The 16,807-nt window shown below is 44.6% G+C and overlaps 1 protein-coding gene across 3 annotated transcripts in view; it reads right to left on the reverse strand.

Annotated features, from left to right (window-relative positions):
• Positions 1-16,807, reverse strand: part of LOC121578279 (E3 ubiquitin-protein ligase PDZRN3-B-like) — a 121,305-nt gene that overhangs the window by 5,470 nt on the left and 99,028 nt on the right. For all 3 annotated transcript variants that reach the window (XM_041892534.2, XM_041892536.2, XM_041892535.2), the window contains 5 exons: positions 3,455-3,708; positions 2,587-2,674; positions 820-918; positions 510-572; positions 319-420 (listed from right to left, as the gene is read on the reverse strand). In XM_041892534.2, the coding sequence (XP_041748468.2) occupies positions 319-420; positions 510-572; positions 820-918; positions 2,587-2,674; positions 3,455-3,708 (606 nt within the window). The remainder of the gene's footprint in view (positions 1-318; positions 421-509; positions 573-819; positions 919-2,586; positions 2,675-3,454; positions 3,709-16,807) is intronic.

The raw sequence follows: 16,807 nt of genomic DNA on the forward strand, positions 1-16,807 counted from the left end.
GTCACTGTCTGTCATCTCAAATTTTTATCTCGACCTGTGTGTACCTCTGTTGTAAACTTTAATTCATAGGCTAGGTTGTAGCAACCTCATGATGGGTATAGGGAAAATTTGAGTATCATGTAGTAGCCTAAACCTATCGATGTTACATTGAACTGGGTGAATGGAATATGAATGACAGTCATCCAACATGCTGTAATAGAAAGAAGGCCATGCTCATGAAAAAAAAAAAGGTCCTCCCTCATCATAAACGGCACTGACCGCCACTGCTATGCATGCCTAGTACTATAAAGGATTCTAGGAGGTGGGTGGTGAGTTTACCTGGATCTCCGGTCTGGCCACCAGTAGACACACATTCTGATTCTCCTCACTGGTCAACAGAGCCACAGCATCCTCCCGGTTCTGGATCTCAATCCCGTTGATCTGCAGAGAGCAGAAGGAATGGAATTAGAGACGGGCTCGGAACCGGTAATGCATTCATTGAAAGTATTGAGAGTGTTCTTTATCCTTACCTGGATAATTCTATCTCCCTCTCTGATCCTGCCATCCTTTGCAGCGATGCTGTTTGGGTCAATCTAAAGAAAGAGAGAACAGGAGAAGATTTTTCATTTCAAGCAGACCTTTGGTCCGAGAAAACGGAAAACATTTCTGTTTAGAAGTAAATGCAATTCTTATCTGCAGGTTTTGATATTCCTAATTTAGAAGTGTGCCGTCTGTTACCATGGTGACCATAAGATGATAAATGAAGTTCTATACATCCATTATCCCGTTCTTTACACCCTGACAACAACATTTGGCTGTTGTTGAAAGTTGACCACATACTTCACTGACGTAGATTCCAGTCTCGTCCTCATCATCAGTCCTGTAGCAGACAGTCAACCCAAGCTTGTCCTGGATGTTATCTCTGTACAAATCCACTTCCTGCAACAAGGCAAAAACACAAAATTAAACATCACAGATCTCTCTCTCTCAATGTGTGGAGTGGAGTTCCATGGTTGCTGTTGTTTTCTTAAGACACACCCAGCAGTATATTGAGTTCAATCTAAGTCCATACACACACAATGATCCATTAATCACAATAATGACTCCAGTAATTGGGTGCAGCCTATGCCCTGTAACTTTTCTAGGGGACAGTGACAGGATGAGGGATGATCCACTGGCTTGCAGCTAAGCAGTGTCCCGTTTGTCACTAGTCAACACCTGTAATCTGTGAGATACCGACCCTGATACTATACCTCGGGGCCAGGGGTGGAGAGAGGGTTAACCCCCCAACGCAACTGTTCTCTACCACGGCAGCTGACTACTGAAATCTCCTCTAATCTCCAAAACAGAACACTCAGAATACACTGGGGTTTCAGACAGGGTTTAAAAATAGAGGTATTTTCATAAACACATAAACAAAGAGTAAAGTGTACAAAATATGAGATCTAATTTTCACACGAGACAGTATAATATGTAATTGACTACCGTGGCTTTCGCTTTACCGTGCCGTTACAGTACAATACCCCTTTAAAAAAGGCCCTGACCTTTTGTCTGAATTGATAGCCAGACTAATTCACGCTTTTGTTGTGGACCTACATCATAAGCCGTTTAAATGTTGCATAACATCATTATGCACATGTTTTAACACAAGCATTTCAGTGTAAGTGTCTATGAATACTGGGGCAGGGAAGACTGAGACAGGACCCCTTCATTACAACTCAGAGAGTATCAACAGAGGCATCTTATTGGACTGCAGCAGAAAGGATGCTAGGAAGAACATCAGTGGGATGGTGGTGGTGAGCTAAGATCATCACATATTGTCCACTGTATTACGATCAGTGGCTCTGAGCTAGAGGGCTTCATCAGATCGACCTTGGATCTAGGACAAGGTAGTCTGTATACTGTGCATCTGCGTTTGGCTTGGACAGCTTGAACTCTCCGGCTTCATGTTGGCGATAGGTTATTAATGCACTGCAGTGGTTGGGAGGGGAGGAGGGAAAGAGGGGGAGCACCCTGAGACCTTGGAGTCTCTATCTCCCGTCTACATCCTTCCTCATCAGGGCCCCATCACGCCATTGTTAATGTGCATCATCAAATCCATCACTCTGGTTCCTATTATCGGTGCCATCTAATTATCCTCAGTGCATAAGCCTCTTGCAGGACCCCCCTCTAAAGCAAAGACGCATTAGGCGTTGTCACAAAATAAGTAATGATGTCACCACTTCGCATCTGCTCAGGGGTACTATGGAGCAAACAAGCCACTCGATTTCTGTCTGGCCTACATACTCAGTGTCGTTACGGGGATAGAGTGGGCTCAGCTCATTGATAACGGTGATATATTGGGAGAATGGGCCTTGTGGTGACTAACAGAGCCATTGGGACGGAGACACAGTGGCTCAGTGATGGGACGGCCAGAGGAATACGGCGTCGCATGTCTGAATGTTTTCTTCATTGAGAAGGGGAGAAAGGAGGTTAGGTGGAGAGAGTGGGAGAAGAAGAGAGGGGTAGAGCGAGATAATAGGTGAAGGAGAGAGGGGGGACGGGTAGAGAAGGAGAAGGGGGAGAAGGGGGAGGGAGAAAGACAAGAGGGAGTCATCTGTATGTTACCTCATATTCCAGCTCCTCTCGCTCTATCTCCTGCTGCATGCCCTCCAGGAAATCATTGGGGTCAAAGTACTCATGCCTGGGGGAATGCCTATGAAAGCAATTCAACACAATAAAGATAGTTCCTACAGGCCTTGTCATGATTAATCTGTTATTACACAGAAATACAATCACAATACATGACAGTACGTCAGTGTTAAGCTGGATTGAAATTAAATGATTCCATTTTCCATAACATAAATCTTACCAAGAGATATCTCATGCAACCAGAACTTTCAGTAAATTGGGAATCACTTGAGAATGGAAATCAAGTGCCCACATTCTTTTGTAAAAGTTTAATCTTAAATCAAGTTTTAAGAAGTGTTTTTGGCCTGAGGTTAATCAGAAATGGAAATGCCATGTTTTTAATTTGACTGAAATCAATTAAAAATAACTGCTCCTGGCAATAATGTGTTTGAGTACCCAGACTCTGTGAGCTCCGTGCCACACATAGGCACGCAGCTAGCGGACGACAGACAGGAAGTACATCTTCATTTGGCCGTGTGCCCCAGGACATTCACATCTAACTTCCGTTAGAAGGCATGAATACCAATTTGTTCTTGTGAAAACACACCAGGTTCCATTTTAATGAACTGGCAAAGTGACATTTTCTGAATAGCTGTATCCAAATATTCTATCTTTACTTGAGGCCTGTCTGTACTGACCACTGACATGGTCAAAGGACTGGGTACGTTTTCAACAAATTAGTTTTGCCTATCAAGTCCTTTTCCAATCAGTGACCGTAAAGGAAAGGAAATAAGAAAAATAAGGATCTTGTCTTTTAACCCCATCCCTCCACTTAACTCTAACCCAGACGATAAGACTAACTCACTCCTCAGGCATTAGGTATTGCTCCAACACAGCCACGGTGGGGGCGGCGGCAGGCAGCTTGGTGAGGGCCAAGATGTGTTGGAAGGTGATGTCTGTTTGGGTGCTGATGTCCACCACCTGGGTGTCTGAGGCAGGGCTGGAGGGTTTGGGGCGGGGGGCCCGGCGAAGCACTTGGACCATGATGGGCTCCTTGGCCGTGCGGAAGGCCTCCACTGCCTGGTCATGGGTGGCCTTGGACAGGTCCTTCCCATTCACCTGCACACACAGACAGAGACAGAATATGGTTAAAGGGATACTTTGGGATTATACTTATAGACTTCCAGTCGTACTGGACACAGAGACATAAAGATGGTATCCATGAGTTCATCGGACTCTGAGGAAGTAGATAAAGGGCCTCATTGCCAAAATCCCAAAGTATTCCTTTAACTATAGAAGAACAGCGTTAGGTGTCTGGATTTGACTTTGAAAGGTCTCTTTCTTTTCAGCACAGTGGTTATATGACAGTTTGCTTGTACACATTGTTGTAACAACGTGAACACAAACAGTACATGGCGTGATGAAACCGATTTAAATTACGCAGTTTATCTCTCTCTCAATTGCTTCCCCATCTCTCTCTCTTCTTAACAGGCTGGGGTTTATTGTAAGTGGATGGATATCTCTCCCTCATGCTACATAAGCCTTGATACCATCATAGCATAGATGATTAAACCCTCAGATCACTGGATGGGTGACTGTGGATTTCCACAAAACCAGGAGGAGAGTCTTCCAGCCTGGCAGTGGTGTGTGATAACGTTCTCCTGCCTCAGTCTGTTTTACAGGTTCACAACCCGACGAAGCAGAATTTAATCAAGACTGAGACCCTCTTTAATTAATCAAGGTCGTTAGACAGGCTGCATCGAGGAGCCCTCATTTAGCTAAGTAATTTCTGAGAAGTGAAGAATCTACCCTCCCGTCAGAGATTAGCTGCTATGCAGGCTGCTGCAGTTTGTTAACCAGGGGAGATTAATTTGAGCAGTGGGCCGGGCTGCAGTGTCACACAGAAGAGGGTAATGAAGTTGGGATGAGCCACTAAAGCCAATCCCCTCTCCTTATCAATCCTTATAATGAAGAGGATGTGTCATTGGATCTCATGAGAGATTTACAGTTTGTTATACATGCATTGTTTAGGGTCATACATAATAGTCAAAATAGTATAGGACTTGAAATATAATTTCATTAAAACGTGTAACTATCCCTGATGTTTTTACATGACAAAACATGCTGTGCATGTTCACCAGAGCAAAAATCATAGCCAAAAAAGAGCCCCCAAAAAACTAAGCAGGAAAGTCATTAAGATGCCAAGAAGACAGCACCACACGAGAAGATTCCTCCTCCTGCTGGCAGCGCTGCACGGCACCCTAGGTCAGCAGACTGCCTGCCTCTCCTCTTGGCTTATCAGGCCTCTTCCAGAGCCTCCGCCAGTTCCGCTCCCAATCAGCGCAGCATTTGGAATTTGTTCGTTTGTGATTCCTGGACGTGTGAGAGCTTTGATAGGATCTGAGCCCGGGGCTCTTTGCAGTTCAGAGGCTGGCCACGCTCTCCTCTCCCCTGCCTGCTTCTCCACACACACACACGGCAGCTAGGCCAGGGCCAAGAGTGCACACTGTGAGCTCCCTGAGAAGACTGATGAAACACTGGCTCAATTTATAAAGACTCAAGTGATGCAATGGAACATTTCTAACTCTGTTTCTCTCTCACACACACACATGCAAACACAGGATTAAAGCGTGGAATTGGTTGATACCGTTTCCTCTGGACATATTTGTCTCATTCTAATTCACAGCTTAACTGGGATATTGTAGAACAGGGATAGCAGCAATGTCAACCATGTCAAGGTGACTAAATGATGGCATGTGTGCCGTCCTGGATTCTGGTTCGAGTCTGGTTGTGCTATCTAATACCCACTATAATATCCACCAACTTGCCAAATGTCTGTGGTAAATTTCCAAGTGCTCTATTGTAATATCTTAGAATGTGCTCCATTCTAAGACATTACCACAGAGCACTGTGCGTGTGTGTGGAGGGAGGAGGAGGGGACATTGTGCACTTCAACTTTGAAGAGGTTATGTGCTCACTAATAACCAGAGAGGATTAATGCTAATCCCAGTCCGCAGGATAATTGGATCATCTCAAATGGGTTCAACTTCCACATCACAACTTGGCCAAAAGTAAGAGCTTCCTTTTACAATTTACATTGAATAATTGAGAGAAAATGGAATGAGAAGAGATGTGCCGAATCATTACGAAATTGAAATAAAAACTTTTAAAAAGTAATGTCAGGATGAGTGTTGAGGAGGCTTTGAACACAGACTACACACAAAGAAGGTAAAAAAGTAAGTTCCCTGCTCCCCTTTCTCTGTCTCTTTTTGTCAATTTCTCTGGGTTAGCAGTGTTTGTTCAGATCAGCTGTGAGGAACAATCTTGTCTGTGTTTCCATCCCTCTCACAGACAGGCCTGGTTGCCCTGGAATCCCACTGCTCCTTGAAGGCAGCGACCCGGAGACAATGCCAGGCCCCTCCTGAAGAGCCAAGAGCATTCCGCCTCAGCGCCCTCAATGGGGGAGTCCCCTCCAAGGCAGGAAGGGGGTCCCACGGCCCTAATTCACCACCACCCTCACCTCTGACATGGCACAGCCCAGAGCAGTACACTAAATAAGACATGCAGCACTCCCAAATACAATATGCACAGCTCACTATAGCGCTGTCCAAGCGAAACCACATGTTGTTATAACCCTTTATCTTCACAGAGCCTAAGCATTCACATTTGGTTGTTGAAATTGAATCACTGAATACTCTCAAACAGTAATGAACAGCAGTTTATGACCTTTTATCAGTTAAAATCAACATACTTCTAAAATGTTATCAGCTATAAAGTTTGCATAAGCATTATGCCAAGCACTAGAATCTGGTCTTCTGTTGACAGAAAGCAGCAGTGAGAGACATGTAGAAATGACTATGTAAACCTTTCATACAGCCCTCCCTCAGTGAAGGGTCTAGTAAATCCAATTTAATGACAAGAGGGCAGTGAGCTCAGCTCTGGAATAGTAATGAGGTCTGAATCAGTGGGACATGGTATGCTATATAGAAGACAAAATGTTCTGCATTTTAACATTGGTCATAAAATGAGCTATATCTGAATGTTGGACCTCAGAAATGTTACATGTCACGTCCTGGAGGTAATGAGGAACACAAATGGACAGCCCAGCCTTCCCTTATCCTCACTCAACCTCCCTCATCTCCACTCACCGCTAGAATGCAAATCAGTCCAGATGAAGACTGGCATGAAGGCAGCAGGTGTGTATGTGTGTGTCAGCCTCTCCCTGATTGCTGACCTGCTGCCAAATAGGCTTATCTGTCTGTTTGCAAGAACAGTCACTTTTCATTCTGGCACAAGACTGTAGCTGGGGGCTGCCTCAAGAGAACTCGTCATGTGGAAAAAACATCAACAGTACCAATTTGGAGGTGTATTATTTTCTATGTATTGTGATGAAAATATTACATTGGAAAGGCATTACAAAAACTACACATTTGAGCCAAGCCAAGCCATACAATGCAACATGTTACATTTGTCTATGCTATAGAGCCTCTTCTCACTACGAGAGATTGCCTAGAGATTGAGGAAATACCCTCGGCTAGACCTTTTACTGGAATGTAAACTTGCAAACTTGTCACGTCTCGACTTCTACCTCCGGAGGTCATGCACGTCACTCGCCCGACAGTTGCCCTCAACCAGGCAGGGCAGTGTAAACAGAACAGTCTTGTTAAGCCCAACACTACTACAGAAGAAAATCGTAATAGCAGAGCAATGTTTTTGAAACAGCTGAAATGTATAGGCATATTCCTTATATTAGACTTGTTTTATTGAGTTTTTACTTGAAATTGCAGTTAAAGCCGGTTACTCTGAAATTGACGCCGCAGCTTTAAGGGAATCTCAGAACATAATAATTGTATTCAATGCAAAAGCAAGCAGGAACGCAAGCAGCAACTACACAGTGAATTAACAACTTTTTCAGTCGCAATTTGCTTTTTTTTCATGTAATTTGCATGATATTGATGAAATGAAGCATGGTTTGTTCTAAGCAATCTAGCAATGGTTCCGCTAACGTTGGTTGAAGTTAGTAAGTTAGCTAGTAAGTTAGCTAGTATGTGAGGAGGATGCAGACATTGTGTTTAGTTTGCTATCTACAGGTAACTGCCAAAATAAAAGGACTCACTTCAGTAAATGAGGGATACAAAGTATATTGAAAGGTATTTCCACACAGGTGTGGTTCCCGAGTTAATTAAGCAATTAACATCCCATCATGCTTAGGGGTAATGTATAAAAATGCCCAGTTGCATGAAGCTGTTCTGGCAGCTCGTGGTGGCACAACATTAAGACACTTTATGTTGGTTATTCCTTTATTTTGGCAGTTACCTGTAGCTCTGTATAACATGAAAGACACTGTATGATAACGTTACTGTACTTTTCCATTCATATGAGGGGGTAAACGTTAATTTTCTCTATGCTGAAGTTACTTGATGAAGCAAATGTTGTTAGCTAACATTAGCTAGCTAGCTAGCAGCTGTGCCACTTTGGCTGTTATTGTCTTGCAGCTAAACTAATGACTGTATGGATGAGGAAATAAACAATGTAAATGTCTGCACATGCTTGTGATTTGTTGCATTATTCAAGAGTGTAATATGGTTTTGTTGCATTAATCAAGATTGTAATATGGTAGATGCATGAAAAGTTTCTCGCATAGCTAGTTGAATAGTTTGCATGCTTACTGGCTAGTGGATACTGTGATATTTACGGTACATTTGCGCTGCGAAGCAAGAACGTCACCAATACCCTCTCTTGGCATGGGACATTCCATTGCTAATGTAAATTGAAAAATGTTTATGTACATGTTATGTACATTTCGTCCCAATGCCTCTCATCCAACCTTTGTCAATCTGAATAAACTCATAATTGTTAAAACTCCAACTACTCCTTTTTTAAAGAAGAGTACATCATTAAAGACTGTTTCTTGTCATTTAGATGAAGCAGTCAGTGAGGTGAATGGAGTGGAAACTGCCAGGCAAAAGAAGTTGCCTTTCAACAGTGGGAAGGCAGGAAAGCCCTGGGAAACTCAGTCTATAGACACTTGTTCAGAAGGGACCATGAGTGGCGATTGCTTCTCTCACTCTCTAAAGTCTCTCTTTATGGTCCGATACACTTCTTAAGCAAATTCTTCAAAGCCTGCATTTTTTCTGAACAGAGAGAGAAGAGGGCTGACGTGATAGAGAGAGTGAATGGAGGCTTGAGAGCTTAGTTTCAGGTGGCCTATAGCTGCTTGAGTGGAAGCGGGAGCGTTCTCAGTGTGGGTCAACCACAGTTAATCCCTCTTTTATTTAACGTTTAACCATTTTCAACAAAAAAGCAGTACGACTTGAAGAGCTTGGTAATGGTCTCTCTCTGAGTGTGTGCGGTTTGTGTGTGTTTAATTCTTTTGACTGACTGTGGGGAAAGTTTTCCACACCCCGAGAGTTAAAAACAGAGCAGTCTTTATTTACTGCAGCAGGCAGGCTTACGGAGGATTACAGAACAAATAGCGAGAAACTAATGCCGCTAATAAGCATCGCGGGCTGAAAAAGACACTACTGTTACTTTCTCCTAATCTGATTTAAGCATGGGACATTCTGTTATCCACAGTAGATCAGTAAAATACCCAGAATCACTTCCTTTAGGCATTCTGCTGCCTTCCTCTGTCTTAATGAGCTCAGCATAAGGTGCTAATCAAGAAAAAGGGCTTTCCTAGTTTCCCACACTAATGGAACAAGCATTATATTTACATTTTACATTTTAGTCATTTAGCAGACGTTCTTATCCAGAGCGACTTAGTTAGTGCATTCATCTTAAGATACTGTAGCTAGGTTAGACAGCCACATTTCACAGTCTTAGTAAGTACATTTTTCCTCAATAAAGTAGTCAGTGCTAGTAGAAAAAGACAAGTGTGAGTGTTTTTGAGGGGGAAGATACTTTGGAGGTAGGTTTTCAGACATTTTCGGAAGATGGGCAGGGACTGATGTTTATGGGGAAGCTTGTTCCACCATTTGGCTGCCAGGGCAGAGAAGAGCTTTGAATGGGATGAGCGGGGGGGGCAAGAGACCAGAGGTGGAAGAACCAGAGTGCTCGGGTTGGGGCACATTTCACTTGCAATTTGAACAATAGTTTTAACTGAGAAGATGACTGAGAACTGCTATGAACCAGGCTGTGCTCTCTGACATTCGCTTACACTGGTCAGGATTGTTTAGAGAATACTGATTGGAATATGTTCAAAGATTCATCCACCTAGGGCTCATCCATCAACATTGAGGAATATACATTGTCAGTCACAGGCTTCATTAGGAAATGTGTTGATGATGTACCCACAATAACAATCCGGACAAAATGCTGAGAGCCCGTACTGCAGCATTCAATGTCAGCATGACTCAGTGGCGCACAACGTGTAGAAGGCAAGCAGGTACGATCTCCGCAAATCTATTAGGGACGCAAAAAGACATTACAGACTCAAACTTTAATTGATGTTCGGCAATTTAGACTTGCGTCGCATGTGGCAAGGACTACAGATTATCACAGACTACAAAGGCAAATCCAGCTGTGCGGTGCCCACCGAAGCCTCCCTTCCAGACGAGCTCAACACATTCTATGCTCGCTTCGAGGCAGACTATATCGAGCCATCCAGGAAGACTCTTGCTGCTCCGGACAAGCAGGTGCTTTCGCTCTCCGAGGCTGACGTGAGGAAAACTCCAGATGGCATCCCTGGCCACGTCCTCAGAGTGTGTGCAGACCAGCTGGCGGTGTGCTCAACCTGTCCCTATCCCAGGCTGTAATCCCCACCTGCTTTATGGACACCACCATTGTCCCAGTACCCAAGAACAACAAGGTGACATGCCCAAATGACTATCGCCCCGTCGCGCTCACCTCGGTCATCATGAAGTGCTTCGAAAGGCTGGTCATGGCCCACATCAAGGCCAGCATGCCAGGCACACTGGACCCACATCTATACTGAGTATACAAAACATTACGAACACCTGCTCGTTCCATGACAGGTCAATCCCTTTTTGATGTCACTTGTTAAATCCACTTCAAATCAGTGTAGATGAAGGGGAGGAGATAGGTTAAAGAATAATTTTAAAGCCTTGAGACAATTGAGACATGGATTGTGTATGTGTGCCATTCAGAGGGTGAATGGGCAAGGCAAAATATTTAAGTGCCTTTGAACGGGGAATGAAAGTAGGTGCCAGGCGCACTCGTTTGTGTCAAGAATTGCAGCGCTGTTGGGTTTTTCACGCTCAACAGTGTCTCGTGTGTATCAAGAATGGTCCACCACCCAAAGGACATCCAGCCAACTTGACACAACTGTGGGAGGCATTGGAGTCAACATGGGCCAGCATCCCTGTGGAACGCTTTCAACACCTTGTAGGGTCCATGCCCTGACGAATTTAGGCTGTTTTGAGGGCAAAAGGGCGAGGGGGGTGCAACTCAATATTAGGAAGATGTTCCTAATGTTTGGTACACTCAGTGTATGTGAGAATGCTGTTCATTGACTACAGTTTAGCATTCAACACTATTGTTCCCTCCAAGCTCGACTCAAAGCTCAGAGCCCTGGGTCTGGACACCACCCTCTGTAACTGGATCCTGGACTTCCTGACGGGCAGACCACAGTCTGTGAGGATTGGCAACAACACCTCCTCTACACTGACTCTTAATACAGGGGGCCCCCAGGGGTGTGTCCTCAGTCCTCTGCTGTACTCCCTGTTCACCCACAACTACGTGGCTTTGCACGACACCAACTCCATCATCAAGTTTGCTGATGACACCATCGTTGTAGGCCTGATAAACAACAACGACGAGTCAGCCTATAGGGAGGAGGTAAGTGAACTGGCATTGTGGTGTCATGACAACAACCTCTTCCTCAACGTCAGCAAAACAAAGAGCTGATTTTTGACTTCAGGAAGCAGAGGAGGGAACATGCCCCGATCCACATCAATGGGACTGCAGCAGAGAGAGTCACAAGTTTTAAGTTCATCGTAGTCCACATCACCGAGGACTTGTCATGGACCAACAACACCACCCCTCTTGTCAAGAGGGCGCAACAGCGTCTCTACTTCCTAAGGCGTCCGAAGAAATTCGGCATGCCACCCCAGGTCCCCTCCAAATACTACCGCTGCACCATCGAGAGCTTCCTGAGCGGTTGCATCCTGACCTGGTATGGGAATTGCTCCGTCCATGACCGCAAGGCCCTCCAGTTGGTGGTGAAGACAGCCCAGTACATCACTGGGACCGTGCTCCCACCCATCGAGGACATCTACTTGAAACGGTGCCTGAGGAAGGATCCCTCACACCCCAGCCACAAGCTGTTCTCTCCCTTACCGTCGGGGAGACGGTATCAGAGTTTGAGGTCTTATACCAACAGGCTTCTATCTACAAGCCATCAGACTGCTGAACACTTGAACTGGACTGACCAACTGCTCTGATTCTCCGCACCTTAGCACATATGCACACACCCACACAGACATTCATGCTACACACACACATCACAACTGCTGCTACCAGACTCTTATTTACTGCTCAACTCCCCAATACACATGTAAACATTGGACTATAAATTGTGCCTTCCTGTATTATTCTTGTATTATGCTAAAATATATTATTCTATTCTACTGCCATTTACTTTATGTTTGTATTCTTATTTTTTATTATTTCTTATTGTTGTTGCATTGTTGAGAAGAATCCTGCAAGAAAGCATTTCGTTGGATGATGTATACCATGCGGATCCCGTACATACGACTAATAAAAACTTGATAGAACATCTGAACGTGAGGTAGAGTCTGCGCATTATCCTCATGGTTGCCTCTATCTGGTGCTCCACAGTGAGGGCAGGGGATCGAGACAAAAGGGGAGCGAGGGCTCGACCCGGTGGGGTACTAATCACCGGCAGTGGGGCTGAGACCCAGGGCTCTGTCACCCTTCATTAGTGCGCTTATCTCACTCCGCTGGCCCACAATCACCCAGTCCCAGAGCTGCAGCCAGGCAGCCCAGGAGCAGCACACAGGCTCATTTCTCCACACACCCTCTGTGAGGACTGACAGCAGATCATATTTTATTTCAGCAGGCAGCAGCTCCATGTCTGTTAGCTCTACCATCATTTACTCAGGACGGCATCATCACAGATATAGTAGTCTCACTAATATGTAGAGCCAGAGAAACAGCTGCTGTGTGTGTAACCTATGCCTTCCTCTCTCAATCATCCCAGAAAGCTCCCCCCAACCACAATCAAGCACACATTCTGTAGTACCGACAGACACGCTACAAACACACCCAATCAAAATAGACTTGTCCGGTTAAATGGCAGTGACTGGTGGCACCAAGCGGACTACTGCAGTGATCGCAGCAGGGCTACAGGAGCCGCCTGGCCATCCTCAGCTCCTCATCTCCACACCGGGATAATAGCTCTGGGTCTCAGTTGGCCCCACAGGTCACAGTAAAACACACCCTGGTCACCACATCAACACTTAACACCAGGGGCCTGAATGTAGCATGGGACAGTGAGGAGCTCCTGGTGAATAGCAGCTCAGGGAGGGCCCTTTCTGCCTCCACTTCATGAGGAATAATGAGCCTCTATCATCTGCATTAAAATGGCCCCCGCCACTTGGTGCGCTTTAATAAGTGCTTAAACCCTTCTCCTAGTCGGTTCAGATGGCTTATTCATGATGGTATATTGCAGACAGACACAGGGGACAGATTGGTGCATTCACAGGGTAGGCCTACATGTACACAGATGATTAATTTGGTTATCTCTTAATCATTTCCTATCAGTATCAAATACATTACCAGTCTCTGGCTTTGTGCATAAGACCCCAATGAAAGAGCTGTGTAACTGTAAATGAATAGTAGACATCCACACATAGTGTAGGAATGGGTTTCGTTTTGAGAAATGAATGCAAACAAAAGTACACAAAAACATTTCCCTGATAGCAAGAGGTGAAGCTACCAAATGCATTACCATGAGTCTGAATAGTCTATAGGCCTACTGTGGGTTATTGCTTTAAACAAGACAATCTAAATCTCTGAGCGAAAAAGGTGGCTTATATTCTTGAGTAATATGTACCAAAATAGAATGTATACCTAATGTATTCCATCTACATACAGGATCACACACGATAGAGGAAATATTATGTCCTCATAAAAGTAACCGTCCCACCTGTCTGTCTGTCCGTCCGTCCGTCCTCCCACACAGTAACATCGGACCCCCATATCCATATGGGTCCAAATGATGATGTCTTTCTATTTCAGGAATCTGCCGGACCTTTGTGGCAAATGTAATCATCTTTGTGTTATTGGTATAACCTTCAGTAATGTATTTCTATCTGCCTGGTAGAGTGGGGCCAGAGACCAACTCATGTCATTCCAGGCTAAATTAAGAATAATGTTTCACAATAACCACTAAGAGCAGCAAAACATAACCAACCAGCTACTGTACAAGTACACCACACTGAGATTTCTGTGATACTGGCCGTATCCGAATACCCATACTAGCATACTAAATAGTATGCGAAAGAATTACGTTTTATAGTATGTGACGTTTTGAAAATACACAAAAGTATGTGGACACCCCTTCAAATTAGTGGATTCGGCTATTTCAGCCACAACCGTTGCTGACAGGTGTATAAAATGGAGCACACATACATGTAATCTCCATAGACAAACATTGTCAGTAGAATGGCCTTACTAAAGAGCTCACTGACTTTAAACATGGCACCGTCATAGGATCAGGGACGGCTTGTTCAATAGGGCGATATGGGCGACGCACTGCCAAACGGGAAAAGGAAGGGATTTTTTTTCTAATCAATTATATCACGGCAACAGCAGTTATCAGTGTTCACGTCTGATCTGCCAGCCACTAAATGTCAAATCAGGCTAAAGTCGTGCTTCAAATGGCCCCGCCCGTTTTTGGGGCGATTTCAGTCAAGTTGAAAATCGCCCAGAAGTCTCTCATAGCCTGTCATGTAAAATCTATTTTTTTCACATTTCAAAGCTTTCAATACATTCTCTATGGGTGTCTGTGGGCTTGCACTTACGCGCTTTCGTCATACGTGACGTAACGTTGAACGTAACTAAGACAATGGCGGCTATCAGCGTCTATGTTGCGACCTGCAGTGCGGCGTTATTTTATGTTTTTAATTTGTAGACTTAGTTTACAAACATTCTGCCAACCATGGATTTCCAGTGGTTGGTTTTGGACTGATCTTGTTGATCGTGTACATACCCGCTACGAACGGACTAAATAATGAAAACGCTGCTGGCAGCTGAATCCCAATACAGCTGGGAGACTTGGCTGGATGAGTCCCGGACAGAGAAGTGGAGCCGGCCACCTTCACCCTGGTCAGAGCGGACCGCGATCCTGGTAAGAGAGCGACTCTGTACCCCGACATTGAACTGCTTTCTGTGTCATTGCGACCTTACTATCAATTCAATTCAATTTAAGGGCTTTATTGGCATGGGAAACGTGTGTTAACATTGCCAAAGCAAGGGAAGTAGATAGTAAACAAAAGTGAAATAAACAATAAATATTAACAGTAAACATTACACTCAGAAGTTTCAAAAGAATAAAGACATTTCAAATGTCATATTATGTATATATACAGTGTTGTTACAATGTGCAAATAGTTAAAGTACAAATGGGAAAATAAATAAACATAAATATGGGTTGTATTTACAATGGTGTTTGTTCTTCACTGGTTGCCCTTTTCTTGTGGCAACAGGTCACAAATCGTGCAGCTGTGATGGCACACTGTGGTTTTTCACCCAGTAGATAAGGGAGTTTATCAAAATTGGGTTTGTTTTCGAATTCTTTGTGGATCGCTGTAATCTGAGGGAAATATGTGTCTCTAATATGGTCATACATTTGGCAGGAGGTTAGGAAGTGCAGCTCAGTTTCCACCTCATTTTGTGGGCAGTGTGCACATAGCCTGTCTTCTCTTGAGAGCCAGGTCTGCCTACGGTGGCCTTTCTCAATAGCAAGGCTATGGTCACTGAGTCTGTACATAGTCAAAGCTTTCATTAAGTTTGGGTCAGTCACAGTGGTCAGGTATTCTGCCACTGTGTACTCTCTGTTTAGGGCCAAATAGCATTCTAGTTTGCTCTGTTTTTTTGTTTGTTCTTTCCAATGTGTCAAGTAATTCTCTTTTTGTTTTCTCATGATTTGGTTGGGTCTAATTGTGTTGTTGTTGTTGTTGTTGTTGTTGTCCTGGGGCTGTGTGGGGTCTGTTTGTGTTTGTGAACAGAGGCCCAGGACAAGCTTACTTAGGGGACTCTTCTCCAAGTTCATCTCTCTGTAGGTGATGGCTTTGTTATGGAAGGTTTGGGAATCGCTTCCTTTTAAGTGGTTACTATCTGCCCCGTGAGTTCCCCCAATTGTTTGTTACCGTTGTGTACTGTTGATAATCACAAGAGGTAAAGATGTCTGGAATCGCGTGCACGGACTCGTGCACGTGTGTAGGTCACCTAAATCATCAGAAAAATTGCCCCTCCTGAGAATTTTTTCAGGAGCCGCCACTGCATAGGATGCCACCTTTCCAACAACTTAGTTCGTCAAATTTCTGCCCTGCTAGAGCTGCCCCGGTCAACTGTAAGTGCGGTTATTGTGAAGTGGAAACGTCTAGTAGCAACAACGGCTCAGCCGCAAGGTGATAGGCCACACAAGCTCACAGAACGGGACCGCCGAGTGCTGAAGCACATAGCGCGTAAAAATAATTTGTCCTCGGTTGCTACCGAGTTCCAAACTGCTTCTGGAAGCAATATCAGCACAATAACTGTTCGTCGGGAGCTTCATGAAATGGGTATCCATGGCCGAGCAGCCGCACACAAGCCTAAGATCACCATGCGCAATGCCAAGCGTCGGCTGGAGTGGTGTAAAGCTCGCCACCATTGGACTCTGGAGCAGTGGAAACGCGTTCTCTGGAGTGATGAATCACGCTTCACCATCTGTCTGACAGAGGAATCTGGGTTTGGTGGATGCCAGGAGAACGCTACCTGCCCCAAAGCATAGTGCCAACTGTAAAGTTTGGTGGAGGAGGAATAATGGTCTGGGGCTGTTTTTCATGATTCGGGCTAGGCCCCTTAGTTCCAGTGAAGGGAAATGTTAATGCTACAGCATACAATGACATTCTAGATGATTCTGCGCTTCCAACTTTGTTGCAACAGTTTGGGGAAGGACCTTTCCTGTTTCAGCATGGCAATGCCCCCGTGCACAAAGCGAGGTCCATACAGAAATGGTTTGTCGAGATCG

This window comes from Coregonus clupeaformis, chromosome 12 (genome assembly GCF_020615455.1).
Source record: "Coregonus clupeaformis isolate EN_2021a chromosome 12, ASM2061545v1, whole genome shotgun sequence".
In the NCBI taxonomy this organism is placed as follows: domain Eukaryota; kingdom Metazoa; phylum Chordata; class Actinopteri; order Salmoniformes; family Salmonidae; genus Coregonus; species Coregonus clupeaformis.